At 48.2% G+C, this 20,337-nt stretch overlaps 1 protein-coding gene across 2 annotated transcripts in view; it reads right to left on the reverse strand.

Annotated features, from left to right (window-relative positions):
- The window catches only part of ZSWIM5 (zinc finger SWIM-type containing 5), a 97,883-nt gene that overhangs the window by 22,120 nt on the left and 55,426 nt on the right, over nucleotides 1-20,337 (reverse strand). For both annotated transcript variants that reach the window (XM_030454872.1, XM_030454873.1), the window contains exon 2: nucleotides 7,567-7,923. In XM_030454872.1, the coding sequence (XP_030310732.1) occupies nucleotides 7,567-7,923 (357 nt within the window). The remainder of the gene's footprint in view (nucleotides 1-7,566; nucleotides 7,924-20,337) is intronic.

Raw genomic sequence — 20,337 nt, forward strand, 5'->3', positions numbered from 1 at the left:
ATATTCTCAACTAGATCTTAATGATTTCTTCTCCACTTGACAGGGATCTGGCTGGGGAGCAGACATTGCTTTCACATGGAGACAGCTCGGGATGCTGTGCATGGCCCAACCCCATGCACTGCTGAAGCAGAAGCTCAAATGCAATTCATGAAAATGTAGCTCCAGGATGCCTGCTCAGCAGGACGACTGTCTCTTCTTGGCTTGTAAGTGAGAGGACATCAACCCGAGGGGTTTTGCTCCTCCAGCAAAGGCTGAGAACTCTTCTGAACTGATAAAGATACAGCTATTTGTATTTAATGTCCTTTACAAAATTCCCTTAATTTCTGCTAACAGTTGCTGCCCAAGAGTGGTTCCACCAAGCTCTAGGCACTGCCGGCATCATGCTGAAGGGAGAGGATGCTGCTGCTCTCTCTGCAGAATAATTTATAGTCAACATAACCGCATAATTGAGAGGAGGCTGAAGCAGCAGAAAGGAAATCATGGCCCTTGGATGAGTATGAGGGCTTTTGCCCACAGCCCTGTGTGTGCCCTGATTCTTCTACTCCACTGTCAGTGGCCAAGCCCTGCCAAAAGCCATGACAACCATGCCAGGGACAGTCCATCCTGACTGCCTCAGTGCCTTTTCCTTTTCCCCCACAACCTGGTCCTCATCTTGCAGTAAAGAGCAGGCAAGCCAGTGATTATCACCTATCAGGAACCAATGACTAATCTGTCTACCACAAGCACTTGTCTAGCCCCATCACCGAGGTATCCCAGATGCTCAAACTTTTAATATCCTTCTCCCCATCATCCTGCCTCTCACTCCCAGCTGCAGCTATCCAGACAGGCCAGGACACCTCAGATACCTTCACAGTGTCACCTGGCTGCACCTATAGGGACCAAAGGCCATGGATGCTTGGGGTGACTCATCCCACCTCAGTTCATCCTTCATCCATCACCAAGGTCCCTGTGACAAATAATGGTGAAGGAATTAAAAAGAAGCAAAGAAGAGGCTGCATTTTTCTGGGGTTCCCAGGGCTACCCTCAGTGCTTGCTGCTCACACATAATATTAGTGACGGAAAGCCCAAGCAGCAAGGAAAGAAGCCTGCAGCTAAATAAAACCTGCTCCTCCTACGCAACACATTGAGCACTTCGCACGTTGGGGTTCGGGCCACAGCTAAATTAGTAACGTGCCTCCCGCGCCTCCAAATAAAACCCGAATTTGCTTCTAAATGTATTCTGCTGTCCTATAAAAGATTCAGAGAGAAGACTGTAAAAGCAGATTCCCACACGTGCAATGCAACCCGGCAGATAATGGGCTGCCCAATTACGCCGGGGAGATGGATAAATATTTAAGAGCAAACAACGCGATTTGCGTCAGGTTGAAATATTAATGGCAGGATTTGTCCACTTCCCCTTGCCAGAGCTCACACTGTGGGGGCTTCGGCCACAGCATTCTGTGACGCAGCCAATAAGTGATTCCATGTCTCAGCTCCAAAGGAGCAGGGAACGGCATGTAAAACAGCCCAGTGCCTGCGTAACACATTTCTCATATAGCAGCACTCCTGCTCCAAAGAGCCCTGCTTCAGATCTGCTGGATCTTGGTGCTGCCGGATTCAGATTTAAGGAAACATCGTTGCACATCTTGAGTGGAATGAGTGTTTCACCCGCCCGTTTACACTGGCTGTAAAAACAGAGATAAAAATGCAATCCATCACACCCAGGCAGGACCCCCTCCCTCGTTGCAGGCTTGGGGTTTAACTGTTTGACAGCCAAGAGAGACTTCTCCAGGTGGATACAAAGACTGAGAAATGAGGACTGGAAAAATCTACTAATTAGAAAGCACAGTGAAGCAAGGCATGGAAAATTCAACACCTTGCTCAGAAGTTAACTGCCCAGCATGAAGACAAAGAAGACCTGGACTGGACTGGAATGATTCTATGAAAGCAACAGGTTTCCAGGACTGAGGAGGTGGTGGGGCCTTGTGCCAAGGCATCAGTGCATCCCAAATCCAAGCTCCCGACCCCAGGAAGGGGAGATACATTAGGTAGGCAGCACTCTCAGAGTGTCTTGCCCAGAGCAAGAAAGGTGACAAAGTAAAGGGGATAATTACAATTTTTAACCAGGGCCTGGAGGTGATAAATTGATGGTGAAAGCAACCCAGGAATACAGATAGTCCCCTTGCCGGCATCTTCCTCATGGTCATCCCATCCGACTGTGTGGCTCAGAATCCAGCTGTGCTAGCCCCAGGGATGGTGGTGCTGGGCAGGGCTGTGCCAGCCAGCCAAGCTGCAGCACCAGGGAGCAGGGCTGGAGCAGAGCTGGAGCAGGGCTGGAGCAGGGCTGGCCATCGTGGCGGTGGTTCACAAGGGCCATCTCATGACTGCACGTGGTGGTGTTGCTGAATGCCTCCAGGCTGCCTCTCTGGCATCCAGAGAAAAAACAGACATGAAGGAACAGCTCGAGGTCAGGGTGGGGGTGAGGAGGACACAGACAAATAAACAAACAGTAGAAAACCTCAGAGAGGAAATAACCAGGCACCAGAAAGGAAATGAACTCTAACGAGGGATTAAAAATAGCAGCAAAGTGAGGAATCAAGCTCCATCTGGGAGCTCCCATTTTTTTTTCTAGAGAAGGTAGGTTGGATGAAGCCTCCAGGGAGGCCTGAAGATTCACACCTATGTGACAGCAGTGGTGCAAGTGAAACCAAATTCGCCCCCAGTGTGGTGACTGAGAGCTCTCTGGTCCAGCCAATACCAGAACTGGGTCCAGACGTCTTTCACAGACACTTGTCCAGCACCACATGTGCTCTCAGGTCATTCAGCGACCCCAGCAGCTCTGCAAGACAAGGGGAAGAGCTGCCACCAGAGACTCTCTCCAGCACTCAGGTGTGTTATTTTCCCTTAAATTCATATCAGCTCAGCAACCAGGAACACACATCCCCTGGAGACATGACCTTCTCCTCCTCCCCAGCGGGAAGGCAGAATTTCAAATAGATTTACCAGTGCTGCCCTCCAGATGCTGTCATGGGATGACCTCAAAGTTAAAGACCGCCTGAGGACTCCTCAAACATTAGCCCTGGCTCAGTGTGACAGGACAAGCAGGCTGGGACTTCCTGCACAGCCAACCACACAGCTGGCTTGCTGGGCACAAGGAGCAAGATGAGCTGATGGGTGAAGGGCAGTACTAGCCCAGAAGTTGAAGGAAGGGCTCAAGGCAGTCAAGAATACATCTAAAAAGATCAGGCAGAGGGGTTCTTATGGCTTTTGCATAAGCAAATCTGATTTTTCCATGCCACAGCCTGAGGGACCATTCCCACCAAGAGTTTTCCGATGGCCCTCTCCTCCAAGAAAGCTTCTAAGACCCTGCAGGACCTCAGGCCTCCCGGTGATTCACATTGACTCTCAGCTGGCTTGTCCTCAAAGGGAGCTGCCTCTTCACCGTGACACAGTGGAGGTTTTGTGGCTTTTCCCACTTCTGTCTGAGAAACTCATCACAAGCCTTTCAATGGCACTGCTGACGCTGTGTCACCCAATGGTGTTTCAGTGGAGCACACAGACAACCATGCCCCTGGACTGAGGGCTGCAGCTCTCCCAGCCATGCCCAAGTGCTGCTCAAGCTGCTCCAGTTACTGAGCTGCAGACACCAGGTCTGCAAAAACCTCTTCCTCCTTACCCAAGAAAGGGGAAGACTTCACCAATGATGCACAAAGGATACCTCTAAGCCCCTTCAGGCAGTACCATTCCTCAGAACTTCCTCTCCCATCTTTAAGTTTCTAATTAAAGATTTTAATAACCACCATCTCTGGCTCTGCAATGGTTTCCATCAGCCACCTCGACTTCCTTGGCCACAGACTGCTTCTGCCCTTAGGAAGAATCCAACATTTGCCTCCAAAGCCTACACCTCTCAGTCAGGCTCAAAGGACGTATATGAGACAGCAGCTTTCCTTCTGCACACCACACGCTGATCCTGTCTTCCTCTTAAAATAAATCCAAATCATTCCCTACATTCATGAGCCATAACACCAAAGAAGATGATTGTGGTCTCTCAGGTCTCCTGTATGGATTGGACCCTGTGCTCTCACTGCTGCTGGGTATTGGATCCACACTGTGAGAACAGAAAATCCAAAGCTGCTGTCTGACTTATTGGTGTTTCTGAATTCTCCCTCCTTCACACTGCTTGATTTTGCCCCTGAAACCTCCCCCTCTGCTTACGATTCTCATTTCAGCTGTTTTTCCTAGCCCTGTCCTCTCCAGTATTTCCTGGCCATCTCTGCAGTACATTCCTGCACCAAAGCAATCCCTCTCTGATCTTCATTTGCATATCAGGACATACTCTGCCCATATCTCATGGTGGTAGAGCATGGATCCTGCCTTGATGGCAAAGCTGCACCTATCCCCAGTGCATCCCACCAGGGCTGGTGGCCCTGAATCACTTTCTCAACTTGTATCTCCCCCAAGCCAGGCTGGCCCTACAGCAAACCAATGCAAGCCCTGAGCTGGTGCTGAGGTGGCCACCACCAGGTGCTCCTCACTCTGTCAGTGGCCCAGCTGTTGGATTCAAGCTCTCCAGCTGCAGATCCCCACCAGGAAAGACCAAGCAGCCTCGAGCCACATTTGCTGGCACAATGACAACTCTGCAGCCTCGCTCCATGCCACTGACTCTGTCCCCAAGCAGGGGACACATGCAGGGAGGGGACACAGCAGCACTGAGGCCCACCTCAGTCTCCTCACTCCAGCTGCCACTTCAGATGCCAAGCGTGGAGGTGTCAGACACGTGAAACGCCCTCACCCCCTGCCCCTTGCAGCCACCGCCAAAAGCAGAAACGTGACCCTGCTGAAGCAGGCAGAGGTCAAGAGGGGAGCAGGCACACTGAGGCTCTCTGCCTGGACTGAATCCTTCGAGAACACACGAGTGCCCTGGCTGTGCTCCGAGCCTCCATCGTTACTGGATAGTTTGCATTTCCTTCTAGGAACGCAGCCGGGAAGATTGGCATGCGGCGCACAACCCGCGGGTACCGACTCCTGCAAAAGCTTTGGCACCCCCAGAGGAATGTGCCAGCCACTGACCTGTCGTTTTCTTTGCCATTCAGGCTCTGCAAGGGGAGAAACAGCAAGCCTGGAAGCCTTATTTTACAGACCCAGATGACTCCCTTGCACAAGAGGCATTCCCCAGACAGCCCAGAGTGCTCCCAAGGTCCAGAATCAGCTCCCCCATCCCATGTGCTCACCATCAACAAGGAAAGAGCAACCCTTGGAGTGACCAGAGGCAAGTGGAGAAGACCCAATGCTGGTCTGAAGCTCAAGAGACCTCTTCTTTGAAGGAATGGGGGAAAAAATAAAGGATTTCTGGAGAGGCTGCTCTTGCTCCAAGGTAAGTTCAGGTGTCTGATGCACACACTGGGTTGCTGCTGGGGCTACAGATCCTGGCCTGCCAAAAGACACCCTTTTCCTAGTCCCAAGGTGAATGAAGGTGTGACCCTAAGGGTCTGAACTAGACATGGCCAGGAAATGAGCACATAAGCTCATAAAGCTCTATGTGAAGCATACCTTGAAGAATTTCAAATCCCAGGATCAGCAGCCTTCTCTGAATCCATGAACACAGCTGGGAAGGGCAAGATGGGAGGAAAAATGTGGATCCCCTTTAACTGGAGCCCTCAAAGTTACTCTCACATACACAGCGCCACACACCAGAAGTTCTTCCTCACCCTGGGCTTGTTGCTCAAGTAGCTCTTCAAGGTAGTTGCATTGTGTCTGTACTTCACTGCCAGAACAATGAGAGCAAAGCTTCCACCTTGGTCTAAGATTGAGATCTAAAGCTCTGGAGACAACATCACTGAGGACCTGAATGTGAGGGTTTTTTAAGCCTTCTTTTCACAGGGTGTGACATCTATTTTTAGATCATCTCAAGGTCATCTGAGATGATCTTCAGATCATCTCATCATCTGATCTGCCTCCTCGGCCAGGATGAGATAGGGCCATTCCTCTGCTTGCAGGGAGCTTTACTCATTTGTGACCCACCAACAAAGGTGTCAGACAGATGCCACCTTCTGCTGGTTATGTCAACACGTCTCTGTCGGTTCAAAAAGCACTCGCTGGAGTGCATAAATTACTGAAGTCTGAAGGGACAGAGAATTTTTGCTTTGTTTTTTTGAAACCACTTGTAAAAACAAGAGGCAGATATTGAACTGAAGCCAACATCTGTATCTTTGTAAGACTCAATCACCAGCCTTTTACTGACTCTAGAGCAATAAATATTCAGAGCCTTAAAACCTTTTCTTCAGTTTGCTACTGTACTGAGATACAGTAGTCTCAAACAAAAAAAATGTCCAAGAAGGGATCTTGCCCAGTGTCAGCTTCAATGGATCAACTCAGGGAAGGGAACAGATCACACCAGATTCTTGCAGTACAATAGCTCCCCATTCTTCTTCCATGCCAAAAGATGAGGAACTCCCCACAAAAGCGAGTAAGTCAGAGCACAACCACACACACAGCAGATGTAGCCCAGTGGAGGAGACAAAAGCCTCTCCCAAGGCAAAAGCAGGAATGATCAGATAGAGGGAGGGGAAAATATCTAAGATCAGAGCTGCCATCACCCCTGTGGTGGAGGTGGACCCCTGGTCTCACCTCTACATGTGGATTCAACCAGTTCAGATCCTATTTTAGGCTGCATATGGGGCTTTTCATCTTCAGAGCACTTAACAGGCATGTGTTAATCCTCACAACGCCCTTCCGTGGCAGATAAGTGTTTATTATCTCTGCTCTACAGCTGGTGGGACAGGAGCAGTGGGGAGCAGCTCATTGTTGCAGACCCTGGGCAACCTCTGCTTCTGGGCTCCTTGGTAAATACACAGTGGGACTGCCCAGCTTGGGCTGATGAAGGGAGCCTCAGGGCAACTCCCCAGGGAGCCTGGACCACCTCCAAGACCAATGGCCAACTGGAGCAGGACTGGGATAGGCACTATCACCAAGCCAGTGCTTTCCAGGGGAAGAAATCAAAAGCATCTTCTAAACACAAAGCCCCAGGACACATCTTCTGCTGCCTTTGTACAGTAGGTCAGGACAATAATGCTCATTTATTATGAGCAAATTAACACCCGTGGAGATTAAAGCTTTATCTCCTACCAGCTCAGTGGCATGACTTAGCTGGGCTGATACCATGTTTCCATACACTGGAAAAGACATGTCCCCACTGTACCTCCCACTCCTTAGGGTCCCAGAACCATATCCTCTGTGTTGCAGACTAAATGTGCTCCCTTCCTCTACCCTTGGCTCCTCCATCCTACTCTGACCTATGCCTTGTGCACCACAAGACTGCCTGCTCTGCCTTTTCTTGCCTGTTGAAGCTACTGTTTGACAGATAAACATATAAAGGAGAACAAAGGGCAGAACGGGGACACATGGCCAACACCCATGTGGTCCCAAACACCCATGTATTAATGTCAGTTCAACACTGCCACCTTTCCCTGTGCAGCAACAGACAAACATGGGAAAATGAAGGTCACCAGTGTCAGTGTAAAACCACCAACTCGGCCCCAACACAGAGTGAAGCAATGCAAAGCAACCCAGGGAGGAGGGGGGAATTACCATGCACTTGGTTGATCTCTGAGTTGGATGACAGGATCTCATCAGCCAACTTCTGGGCAGTGGGCAGCACCTCGGTGTGGTGTGCTGTGATCAAATACTGAACAAACTTCTGGAGCTGGTCCCTGTTCATCTGGAAAAGGGTCTCTGAGATGGGAAGACGGAGTTTGACCTGGTCCGGCTTGCGGATCCTGTACAGTGAAAGCGCCACGACATGGGCACAGTAAAAAATGTCCTTGTTCCCACAGCCACATGTCACTGAGGTGATTTTGCAACGGTCGAAGCTGATGGCCACCTTGTAGGTCATCTCTGGTTCGGTCGCAGTCGCCGGCTCCGTTACTGTCCCACTGAGATGGAACCCTGGAGAGGGAAAGGATAAAAGGGAAAGGACAAGTTAGGCTCCCTCTGACCATGACCATCCATCCAAACTCTGGAAGGAGGACAAGGCCAGCCAAGGCTGCTCGTACATCAATGCTCATACATCAATATGTCAAGGAGTGCATCACCCAATGCACACCATCCTGATGGCTCACACCCAGCAACACCCAGCCTGTGTATGAACACACTTCTGCGCCAACACACACGTGCAGCCAGACTCATCAGCAAGTTTATTTAACAGCCAAACCCTCAGGGGAAGAGCAAAGCTGCTTGGTTCCCATTTGTTTAAGAGTCTCTCAGACTGTTTCTCTCCTGGGAGTCATTTTCATCCACGCCTCCGTCTTGCTGAATTTGCAACTCACGTGAACGACGGCTGGCAGAAAAAGGCCAGGTTTTCTTTTCTTTGATGAGGCAGACAAAAAACCCACAAATTAAATGCAATGCAACTCCAACTTCAGACCCTCAACCAGTCAGAGTGCTTCAGGGCATGGCTCTGAGCTCTTCCACACAGCAGGAACAGGGGCAGGAGCAGTGCAAAGCCCAAACCGCAGGCTAGGGGGAAACCGTTTGCTTGTTGAGCTCCACAGTGTTTGCTGCTTCCCTGTAAGCTCTTAAGCATTCTCTGAAACACTCCTGTGAGGGAGCCAGCTGCTCATGAGCTGGGCTGCAATGACAACCCAAATCGTCTGCACAAATGATATGGTGCTCTTGGCAGTCCCAACCATGCTGCAAGGGTATGCAGCACCTTTGGGCACGAATCGTGAAAAGAAGTCCCAACAAGTCCCAAAACATAGGTGAGGAGCACAAAATGGGCACAGAAGATCTTCTGGGTTCAAGGAAGGTGGATGCACCAAGCAAGCAAGGAATAAAGTCAGCAAAAAAAGACACACAACTGCTGAGGAGGTCCAACACTAACACTTTGCACTTGCTCACCCATCTGGAAAAGGGACCACTTTGTTTCCCCCATCCATTTGCCTCACTGCTCTGAGAACAAGGCTGCACCAGGAGGCTGATTAATGTGGCATGGGTCACCTTGTGTTCCTGTGTCAGAGCCCAGCATGGTACCCAGGACCCAGCACCCTACTCCAGCCCTTCTCCCTGGAGATGATGCTCACTTTTCTCCATACCACTGCAACCTTATGAAGCTGGTGTTTGTGCAGAGGTCCCTGCAGAGCCTGCCTTCCCCCAGGGAAGGCAGCAGACAGCTAAGAGCCCTACAATTAGCAACAGAAAAGGAAAAGGGGAGGGAGTGAAGATTAAAATACATTAACTGCATCAAACCCTTGTGTGTTTGCCAGCTCTCACAAAGGCTTTCTGAGACAAATTCTACCAGAGGTTTTTAATAAATGGCATCAAAAACAGCTATTCACTGCCAGTCTCTTTAAAGCCACGCCAAAAACCACATTCAAATCTGATTAAGCATCAAGGAGGTCTGCTTCACTTTAGTGGGAGTAGGAAGCAGACCTGTTCTGCTGCCATCACCTCAAACCCACCCCGCACAATCAGTGGAGCAGGAGGAGAGGGATGGACAACCCTGCGCTGCCCTCTCACTTGCACACTGACAGGAGTGACAGTGTGGCTGCATAGGTGCCCAGCTCAGCACTGTGGGACCAGGGGCTGACAAACCCCCTTCCTTTGCTCAAGGCCATCCCCTGGCAGCCAAACTACATAAATCTTGAGGATGAACTCCAAAGTGTTTATGTTTTACCACTTCTCTGGTCTGCAATGCTTGGCAGGCAGCTCCGACTCACTGCCAGTTTCTCCCTAGTTTACTTTTTGAACAAGTTAAAAGGACTGGAAACCATGTCCCTAAGCAAAAATGTATGTATATACACATATGTATACCCACAGGCACATCCACACATATACATAAAACCCTCTAACACTAATTATTGCCCATAAACACTGCCTTCAAACACTTAGTTTAGAAGGCTCATGGGCCACACCTCACCTGGGTCTAACTGGTGGAAGGCTGGAGGAACCCAATTAACCAAACAGCCTGTTTCAGACAGGTGTAAGCCTGAAAATACACCAAATGTGGTCTGAATCCAGATCCCTGAGAAAGGAAATTCGCCCAGACACTTCCCAGTCTGCTCTCAGGCACCATAAAATCTGTGCTCCCCATCAATTGCAAGAGCTAGTCCCTAAAACTTGTAACCAGGACCTTGCACATCCAACAAGACTGCTCAGAATGTTGGCAACTGCCAGGTTCATCTGGCACATGAGCCCGAAGTCAAGTGTCAGTTTAGATTTTAGCCATGGTGACAGTAGGTCTACTTAAGATAAACTGGGAGCTCTATACAAAACATTTTTCAAAAGCTTAGCCAGAAGTTAAACAGGGTGAGAGGGGAGAGAGGAGTGTGCACAAATAGAGGCATTATTTAGGAATATTTACATTAATGACAGGTCAGCCTGCAGCTACCAAGTTGCATCCTGCTCTGCAGCCAGGTCTGCACCCCAGCACCCATGGGTGGGAAGACAGCTTCACCAGCCCAGCAGTGATAGGTATCACTGTCCCAGAGAAGAGTAGTAGTTAAAAAGTAAGTTATGGTGTGGTTGCTCCATCAACTATCAAAGCACTCACTCCAGAGGCACGCAGAACTCTAAGGCTACAGTCAACGAAAGGCTAAACAGGTCACCCTGGAGATGGACAGCTGTCACTGTACCCTCCTGGACACTCATCTCACATCCCACGAAGCACACGAAGCAAGTGGCACCAGCACTCCAGCAAAAAGAAACAGACATGGGGTTTAGATAGCGCTGAGAGCAAAACCAAATACTTTCCTCTGTGTCCCCCTGCACATTTCAATTTAAGACGTTCCTACAGCTGAGTGCTTATCTAGGGCTTCATCTTGTTCCTTAACATAAGCTAACTTCTTGTTTGATTTCCTGCCAGCAAAGTGACAGTGCCAGGGCTTGAAACCCCTGGCAAAGAAAATATGGCAAAGAAATAATTAAATACCACCTTTGTAACTATGGACTCATCGCAGCCCATTGGAGCTTAGTTTTGTCCCAAGGATGATGTCGCCTCCTTCCTGCCTCAAAACAGCCTCCCCTACTTTTACCATGGATGATTCCTGCTGGATGTCTCCTTGATCCAGCTTGCAAAAGGAGCCAAGTGTTCATACCTGCCCCAAAAAGAGGACAGAAAGGTGCCATGAGTGTTCATAGGCACACAGGGCATGATGAGCACATCTCCTTCCTAATCCCACTTACCCATCAAACAAGGACAAAACATCAGAGCAAGGACCTTATATTAGTGCAGCAGGATATTGTGCCTCCAATTTAAACAGACCATAGAAATGTCCTCTAGGTGTTTGTGAGCTCCACACTGGTGGCACTTCCAAACTCATCAGCTGGGAAACACTTTCCTCTTTGGAGCAGATAAATCCCACAGGCTGCGAGAAGCATGGATCCAAAAAACATCCTTGGGCTCTGAAATTGCTGTGAAGGATCAAGCCTTTAGCAGGAGCTCCAACACAACTAACTTTGCTATTCAAACAAGACCATTAATGCCTTGACAGAAATATGTTTAACCAAGTTGGAGAATTCTTTGATCACTAAACCTACTCAACCAAAAGGAGCTTCACAAACCCTTTCAGTTCCATAAGAGCAGCCAGAGCCTCTCAGCTTAGCTTTTTTAACCCGGATGTCCACAAGCCACCCATTGGGAAAGACTACTGGCCAGTCCTGCAGCTCCAACCTAACACCAAGCTGGCTGTGAACACTGCCAGTCCCTAGCAAACCACTGAAGGTAAAGCCAGTGTCGAAGCTGGTTACATTACAATACCTCAAGTTCAGAGATGGGCCAGCCCAGGTGGGAATTTAAATGCCAGAAACTAGAAAACAAAACAGGAGTAACCCCTTCCCTTCTAATAACTGTGTCATCTAGAGTCTTCAACACTTGTGAGGATGAGGAGGGAGAGGAGGACCCCACAGACACAACACTATCTGGGAACTCAAGAGCTCAGGTCTGCTCTCTCTGGTAGTCGCTGCTGACAGCCTTCCCCCAGATTTCACACCACAGCCCAGGCAGAAGTCACAGTTGTCATTTGCAAAGTTGTGCCATTTGGAAAAATTATCTTGCTCTTCCCAGGCACAACACTCACTTGTCTTTCACTGAGTGCTAGGGCAATCCTTCCAAGCAGATAGCCTTCATGCCAGAACAGCAAACTAGGACCCAACCCTGGAACAGCAGAGACCACCTGAGGTTGCTGCACTTGCATTGCTGTGCAAGGACTGGGAACAGTAGTGCATGGGTAAGACCTGGAGCACTTGTCTTATCACTTTGCCTCCTCTGAAGGCTTTGTTTGGTCCTTGTAACCTCAAAGTGGGGCAAGAAATGACTCTGCAGATGGACACATGCAACCACATCCCTCCTCTGAGCAAGTACCCCTGAGATGCAGCCAGATGCTGTATATAAAGAACTCACCCCCACATCTGGCTGCCAAAACCTTGAGCAACCTCCTAGTAACTGAGCCTGATAGTTTGGGCAGGCTCTGTCAGGAGCAACGCAATGGAAAGTCCATCCACACAGCTTCCTGAAGGCACCAGCCACACCCCTCCACAACCCAGACAGAGAGGTGGCTGTGGCAGTCAGCAGCTTGGCTCTGGTGCTCATCTCCCAGGACCCCACCTCCAGTCAGATTAACCCCATGTTGAATGTATGTTGGGGTAACTCTGCCTTCAGGCAGGCAGGAGCTCTGTGAAACTGAAAGGGAGCAAATACACTGATATTTATGGGGCTCAGCAGATGCAGACGAGGTAAACTGAAATTCTCAGTGCACCATCGTATATACTAGGTTAACATGACCCAAATATTTTTTTAAATTTCCAAACCACAGCGGAAAGGTATTTTCAACTAAAGTGATTCCAAGCTCTTTAGTGATTAAACGGACTGCAGCTCCAGCTCCTAGTGGAAAAACCATTTGTTTTTCCACTGTGTGAAAGCCATAACTAGCAATGAATAATAATTGCTGCACCAAGTGTTATTTATAAGCCATTCTTGGTCACATTTCCGTGCCTCGGAACAGCAGCTTTCCAAACGTGAACTTAAAATCAGTCAATATTTGTAATGCAGGCAACACCCACAGGAGGAAGGTGTCTGTGTGCTCACGCAGAGGCAAGCAGAGGTTGGTAAAATCTCCCAAAGCTTTCGAGCTTCTAGATCAATTCCTCCAGCAGGCTGATGCTGACAATTGCTCAGTCCCTGACCTTGCAGTTGGAAAGGAGATGGGCTCATGAACTCATTTGCACATGACAATGCTCCAGCAAAGTGAATCATCTGCCTCTGATAGTAACGGAGAGCGCAGCGCGCCCCAGCCCTCCCGGGCTCCATTCAACCAGCGCAGGGCTGGCCTTTTGTGCTGCCAGTGCAAGAAAGACTCCGCTGAAGATGTGTGCAATTAAACCCACTTTTCTTGTTGCTCTTTTGATTCAGCACAGCTCAATGAGAGGCACCCTAGGCAGGTGTTGTCACACACAGATAAAATGTGCCTTTTCAGAGCACTGGAGGACAAAAAGAAAGAGGGTAAGGCTGAATCAATTGCCATTTCTCCCTTGCAAAAGAGGGAATCTGGGCTTCCAGTGAGTCAATGAGCAGAGCTGGTATGAGTTTACATCCCTCCTCTTCCACAAAGCAATTTCTTTTTGTGATCACAGGCAAAGGTGTGAGTGAGACCTTTACAGGGATGAAGGTGGCAGGTGATGGCTGGCCAGGAGGATGCTGCCCCAGACAGTTGCACTTCCATTTTCCCCTCTCAGCCCTCTTCCCCAGTCCCCACCATGCTCCTGTCCTTTTCTGGTCATTAATACTCAGAAAAGTACTTCTGGCCTCCACAGAGCTAAGGAAGACCACTAAAAGCCCCCAGTAAGAAGCTGTGCCCAGGGCTGAGCTGCCGCTGGAGGAGCCATAACAAAGGGACACAGCTTAGCTGGAGGGGATGCACTACGCCTGCAAGTGTCCCTGCATGTCCATGGGGCCTCAGACACCAACTACTACAGGTTTAAGAGAAATACTTGGGTTTCTGGCTGGGTCAGGGAAGAAACACAAGCTGCAGCTGTAAACAAAGGAGATGCAAGCAGGGCTGTTTGTGCTGGAGGGAGCTGTAAGCTCCTCTGAGCAGCTGAGTAAGCTGGAGGGACGCTCTCTCTGCCATCTGCTCTGATCCCACAACACCTCCTGCAAATGAAGAGTCAATCCGCTGGTTTCTATCCCTGTTAACCTCTAATCAGCCACGAGGATCGGCCTCTGCCTTGCTCTTTATCCAAGCCAGCTAATGCGTGAAGCACACCGCGCTTCCCATCTGCTCCAGCATTACTAGAGTTAAAGGACAAAGCCATTTCCCTGTCCCGAGCATTCACTTACACAGATGCCCTAGTATTAACTCAATTTCCCAGTGATTTCCATTATTACTCTTACGAGATTTCTGGTGTTTGTTTATCTAGGAGACTGAAATTGAGGTTGGTTTTTTTTCTTCCTGCTACTGAGATCAGGGGGTGGCTGGACAAGCCTGTCCTCCAGTAGGCTGGTCCCATGCCCTGACATTCCCCAGAAAGATTTGAAACTATTTCCCTATTTTTTCCCTGAGGCCTGCAGCACTCATCCAGACCTGAAGACCAAGTGAGTCTTTTTTGCTAGCCTCAAAGCCCTGACCATCCCTCTCAGCATAATCTTCCATATCCTTCCACTGCCCACCAGAAAACAGTTTTTTAAATCTAGCCAGAAGAACAGCCCTTGCTCCAAAGACATACAATTTGATGGAAGAAAGGAAAAAAATACATGGTGTTTCAAGGCTCAGACTGTTTTCTCTGCTAAGGTGCAGCCCTGCAAGCTGAATTCCTTTAATAGCAGTTTAAATTTAACACAAACCAACCCAAATGACATTTTTGCAGCAGCATGAGCAATAGAAGTAAGAGAGGAAAAGTTCACCACATCTTTGCTAGTATGTACTGCCCACGTGGCAAACTTGTGGCAAAAATGCTCCCAAGTCTTTGCTCTTCACTGCTACAGTGTACCTTAGGGTAACCGTGACTATAAAGAGCTTCTTAAAACCACAAGAAATTAGAAAGATGAGGATGTGCAGGCCATTTTTTGGCAGATGTGGAGAGCACACCATCTTTACACCAAGGAATAAAAAGCAACACATCTCTGTAACCACCCCAAATGCATCCCTCTTCTCTCTGCATTCCTGAGCAGCTGTGTCTGCACAAGGAGCAATGCACCTCCTTGTTATAGCTCAGGTATTTTATTTTATTTTTTTTTAAACAGATGCAGGGTTGTTTTCAAGCATGAAAGAAAATATCCATGGGGAGGAAATTCACTTTAGCTGGAGTTTCCGGGCCCGTGCACGCCATCAGCCGAGGCTGCAGCAGAGCAGCCCCAGCCCTGTGCTGTCACCACCCTGGCTGCCTCAAGGAAACCAACAGGAGATGCCAAAACTCACACGCAAGGCTGAGCTGGGGTCACCTCCTGACTTCAATGGAGCTACCCAGATTTCCAACAGCTGAGAAGCTGCCTTCTAGTACATAAAAGGGTTTTAATTAGGAAATGCCTGTTATCCCTCCACGCAAGTGTCACTCTGATGGAATCACTGATCTTCACCGCAGTTAAAAGCAAGTGGAACAGCACTCTTCCCTTCATTGTCTTTTTTCATGTGGCTCACATAAGTCTTAGTCCCACAAAAACACAATCTCAACCCCTAAAAGCAAAGCATTTCCCATGCCAGAGCCCTTAGCCCCTTGCTCCTGCCTTAAGGGCTCATTGCTGGGTACCTCCTGGTCAGGGAAGAAGTTGCTTCAGAGCCAGGGATGTGCTTTTCTCTATATGGATCCTCTCCCTGAAAGGAGCTTCTCAAAGTCTTCATTAGCCTCAGGCTATGGAGCAGAGCTTTGGATTTTGTCTCCAAATACAGAAAGATAAACTGAATTCAATGCATATTTTGCAATATAAAGCTAGCTCTGGATCAGACCACCTCCATACCAAAACCCAAATTCAACCCAGTAATACAGAAAATCAAAAGCAAAACTAAGCCTGAGAGCCTCCTGACCTGTTTCCTTCCCACATTTCCATTTTGCATGGAGCAGGACCAGCAGCCAGCTTAAGACCAGAATCAAACCAGGGCACAGCACAGCAATGGAGGGAAGCAGGACACCACCCTGCTCTTCCCTGAGACACCAGACCTTAAAATAGCAACTCTACAATTTATAGGGAAGTTATTAGTGATAATTTTCCTGGCCCTCAGAAGCCTTCTGAGGGAATGAGGCAGCCTAGATTCAGTATGAAAAACTGCTCCAAATTCTTCCCCAAAAAAGAAATTTTTTCCACTAAGAATAGCTCTATTTTTTTTTAAGGGAGGATAAAGTCTGACTTTCTAAGTTACTGGCAATGTTGTTAAATGAACATTATATGTACCAAGTGTTTTAATAGCATTTGTGGTAATGGCCTCAGCAACAGATTTGCTAAAAAGGTCAATTAACTTCCTTGCAAAAACCTCACTTTTAAGCAGAGAAAAGGGCTCTGCATTGAAACTACTCCCTCGAAGTGGAAAAACCTATGAGATTACACCATTTTGCCATTCCTGCTCTCCATCTCCCATGCAGGAATTGGACCCCTGGAGCAGGCATCAGGACAGTCTCTTCCCCTGCCAACATTTACAGACCCCATTTATAATTAAACCTTTTTTTTTTCTTTTTTTCTTTTTTGCTCTTGAATTTCACTGAGGAGACCACAGCCAAACATTTTTACATTGTAGGAATATTATACTTAAACAGCTTAACTCACTTCAGTAGCTTCACAAAAACAAAGTGGTTTCCTTTATTCCACTCCAAACCAATAAAACTTAAATTTTTGAACTTACGAGGGCTGCTCCATAAAGGGAAATTGACTACTCATTGCAGAATAAATTATTCAGCAATTGCTGCTCCAGATCAGCCTTCTCTGTGGACACTTTATTGCAGAGTAATTTTGGGAAACTGAGCATTAATTATTCCTGAAGGGACTTTAATTCCAGGACAGGGAGTCACTCAAATAACTCCTGCACACCAGTGGTTGGGCTGGTCACCAGCCCCTGGTGACAACTCTGACCAGAGCAACCCCAGAAGATGAGGTGAGATAGGGTGGAGTAAACTTGGGAAGGCTGATGCTCAATTTCAACATTCAGCAAATACTGAGGTGAGGGAACAGCACATACCTTGATTTTGTATGGGAAACAGTTTTTCCAGCTTTCTATCCACCTGAAGGCTGCAAAGTGAGAGGAATAATCCAGTGAAGAAGTTGAAGGACTTTCAATTAGATGTAACACCTTCTCCACGGTGCTGTGGAAAGCAGCAAATGATTCCTGTTCCTGGAATCTCTGCACAAAGTCAGAATAGGATAAGCTATGTGGTGCCCTCCAGCAAGCCCACACTTTGGAGGGGGGAACACTTACTGTCATGTCATGTCATGTCATGTCATGTCATGTCATGTCATGTCATGTCATATGTCATGCTGCCCACATCTCCATCTTGGCTCTGCACTCTTCCTGCAAGAGTCTGTTCATTGGGGTCCTCCATTCCTTGCTGGTCACTCACAGAAGGGATGCCAGAGCTTACATGTATCCCTAGGAGGTCACAAGGCTTTCATCTACCATGTATCTGAAGTGTGTTGAGGGTATGTGAAAAGAACCAACTCTAGACAGTGGAGAGATCTGCAAAGAATCCAAGTGTGCTGTGGCAGCTCCCAAGCCCAACCCAACCTGCTGGTGGATGAGTTTACTGCTTCTTCCACAAGGACCACGTTTTTGTTGGTTATTCTCCAGTCCTACCAAACTATACATCACTCCCAAAATTACACAACTATGAAGTCAGCTCCACAGAACCCAGGGGCTGTGCCGGAGTAGCTGGACTCCTTGCCATCTCCTGGGCATGGCCATTTCCTCACGCCCAACAGCTACTATCACAAAAGGGAACCCTGATACACTGTCCACCACAACTCACAAGACTCAAGACATTTCAATGGGCAACAGAAAAGCAACATGTCCATGATAAGAAAAATCAAAGAGGGACAAGATGAATCAAAGCAAGGCAACCACACACAAGTTCTCAATTGCCAGTACCTCCTTTCTGGTGAGACCACACAGCAAAGTTTGGGGTCACAGCTGACAAGCAGTCAAATCCCCAAATCCTGCGCAACAAAAACCCTCTCCACAAGAGTCATCACGCTTTAAATAACACTTAAAAACCCCTTTTGATCACATTAGTTTTCATATGACCCTTCTCAGAAGTCAGGAAGGCAGTAGGAGGTCTTGAGCAGGGACTTCCCTGAAAGCCCTCCTTGCTTGAAAGGAAGGCGGTTGGGAGACAGATGCCTGACAAAGATGCTCTGCTTTCCTGCATCAGCAGTTTTCACCATATTTAGCACACAGGCATTTCATGAGAAGCAGATTCCCATGTGGTGATTTTAAGCCCCTTGGTGCTCCCCTTTAACCTTCTATACATGCACTGTCCCCAGCATGCCACCTACTTCTATTTTGAGAAGGAGCCTACAACTAGAAAGCTGTCTCAGAGGACCCACTGCACATGGGAAAACACATGCCCTCCTGCTTTTCAAGTTCAAGATGACCACACAGCTTTGCAGACTTCAGAAACACAAAGGGCCACAGGAGCTGATACCCAGAGAGACACGAGGAATTGTTTCATTGGGTCAGGAGTGGTGTATGAGTTGCCTCTGCAAAACCCGTGTTTCTGATTAAAAACTTAGCAGATTTTTTTCTTTTTCCTCTGGATAAAATATTGTTATTCAATCCACAGCCTAGACTGCAGGCTCCTCCGTTTGCTTTTGGTGCAGTGCAAACATCTAAAACGACACCACGTAATGACAAGATCTGTCATCAGGACGGCTGGGGCTACAGCAGAAAGAAAAGCGAGAGAGATCCATTCCTTCTCCCTGGAATTCATCACAATTAAAACAAAAGGGAACCTATAGTGTTCAGTTAATGCTAAATACACATAATTGAAGGGAAAGGGGAGACATTTAGTAGTGATTTTCTCCCATTATGGGGAATGAAGTTCTTCTGGTGGTAGATGGATAGTCTCCAGCTCTTCTAACCACAGGCCTATTTCAGTAAGTAAGACCCTTTATGAAAGGGAAAAATGGGGAGAAGGGGAAAAAGGGGAAAAAAAGGGGAAAAAAGGGGAAAAAAGGGGGAAAAAAGGGGAAAAAAAGGGGAAAAAAGGGGAAAAAAAGGGGAAAAAAGGGGAAAAAGGGGAAAAAAGGGGAAAAAAGGGGGAAAAAGGGAAAAAAGGGGAAAAAAAGGGGAAAAAAGGGGGGAAAAAAGGGGGGAAAAAAGGGGGGGAAAGGGGGAAAAGGGGAAGGAAAGGGGGAAAAGGGGGAAAGGGGAAAAGGGGGAAAGGGGGAAAAGGGGGAAAAGGGGGAAAAGGGGGAAAAGGGGGAAAAGGGGGAAAAGGGGAAAAGGGGGAAAAGGGGAAAAGGGGGAAAAGGGAAAAAGGGAAAAGGGAAAAAAAGGGAAAAAGGGGAAAAAGGGGAAAAAAAGGGAAAAAAAGGGGAAAAAAGGGGAAAAAAGGGGAAAAAGGGGAAAAAAAGGGAAAAAGGGGAAAAAAAGGGGAAAAAAGGGGAAAAAAAGGGGAAAAAAGGGGGAAAAAGGGGGAAAAAGGGGGAAAAAAGGGGGAAAAAAGGGGGAAAAAAGGGGGAAAAGGGGGAAAAGGGGAAAAAGGGAGAAAAAAGGGAGAAAAAAGGGGGAAAAAGGGGGAAAAAGGGGGGAAAAGGGGGAAAAGGGGGGAAAAGGGGGGAAAAGGGGGGAAAAGGGGGAAAAGGGGGGAAAAGGGGGGAAAAGGGGGGAAAAGGTTCTGGTATCAAAGGCAGGACAGTCAGCTGGGAAGCACTAAGCAAGGAATGCAAGGAGCCCATGCTCCACTGCTGCATCCCTGGGAAAGAATCCCCAGCCCTGCTTTCTCCCCAGTGCAACCTTCTCAGGCTCAGCCTGAAATACCTGCAAGATTTTGGGTAAACTCCCATGGTCAGGCTTTCCAGGAACTGTGGCTGCTGGGCTGAACAGGATGCATAATTGTAAACTAAACTGCTGTCATTAGAGGGGTCAGGGCAGATGCTGGGAAAGTCCTCGATGAGAAGACACCTGAAAATGGATCCATGCAGGCAAATTCCATCCTGCCCCAACTCTGGATGCTCCAGCCCTGCTTCAAATAGCTGCTTAGCCATTCCCACAAGCTTGATGCATTACACATTCTCACATCCAGGTTTTGCAGATAAGGAGCAGCCAGGAATAAAACAAACAGGCCATTTTCTCCTCCAAGAGGTCCCATCTCAGCCAACAGCAGGATGCTGGCCAACAGTGCCCATCAATGAGTAACAGCAAATGGACCATCTGGGATCAAAAACCC

The sequence above is a fragment of the Calypte anna genome, chromosome 8 (assembly GCF_003957555.1).
Source record: "Calypte anna isolate BGI_N300 chromosome 8, bCalAnn1_v1.p, whole genome shotgun sequence".
Classification (NCBI taxonomy): Eukaryota; Metazoa; Chordata; class Aves; order Apodiformes; family Trochilidae; genus Calypte; species Calypte anna.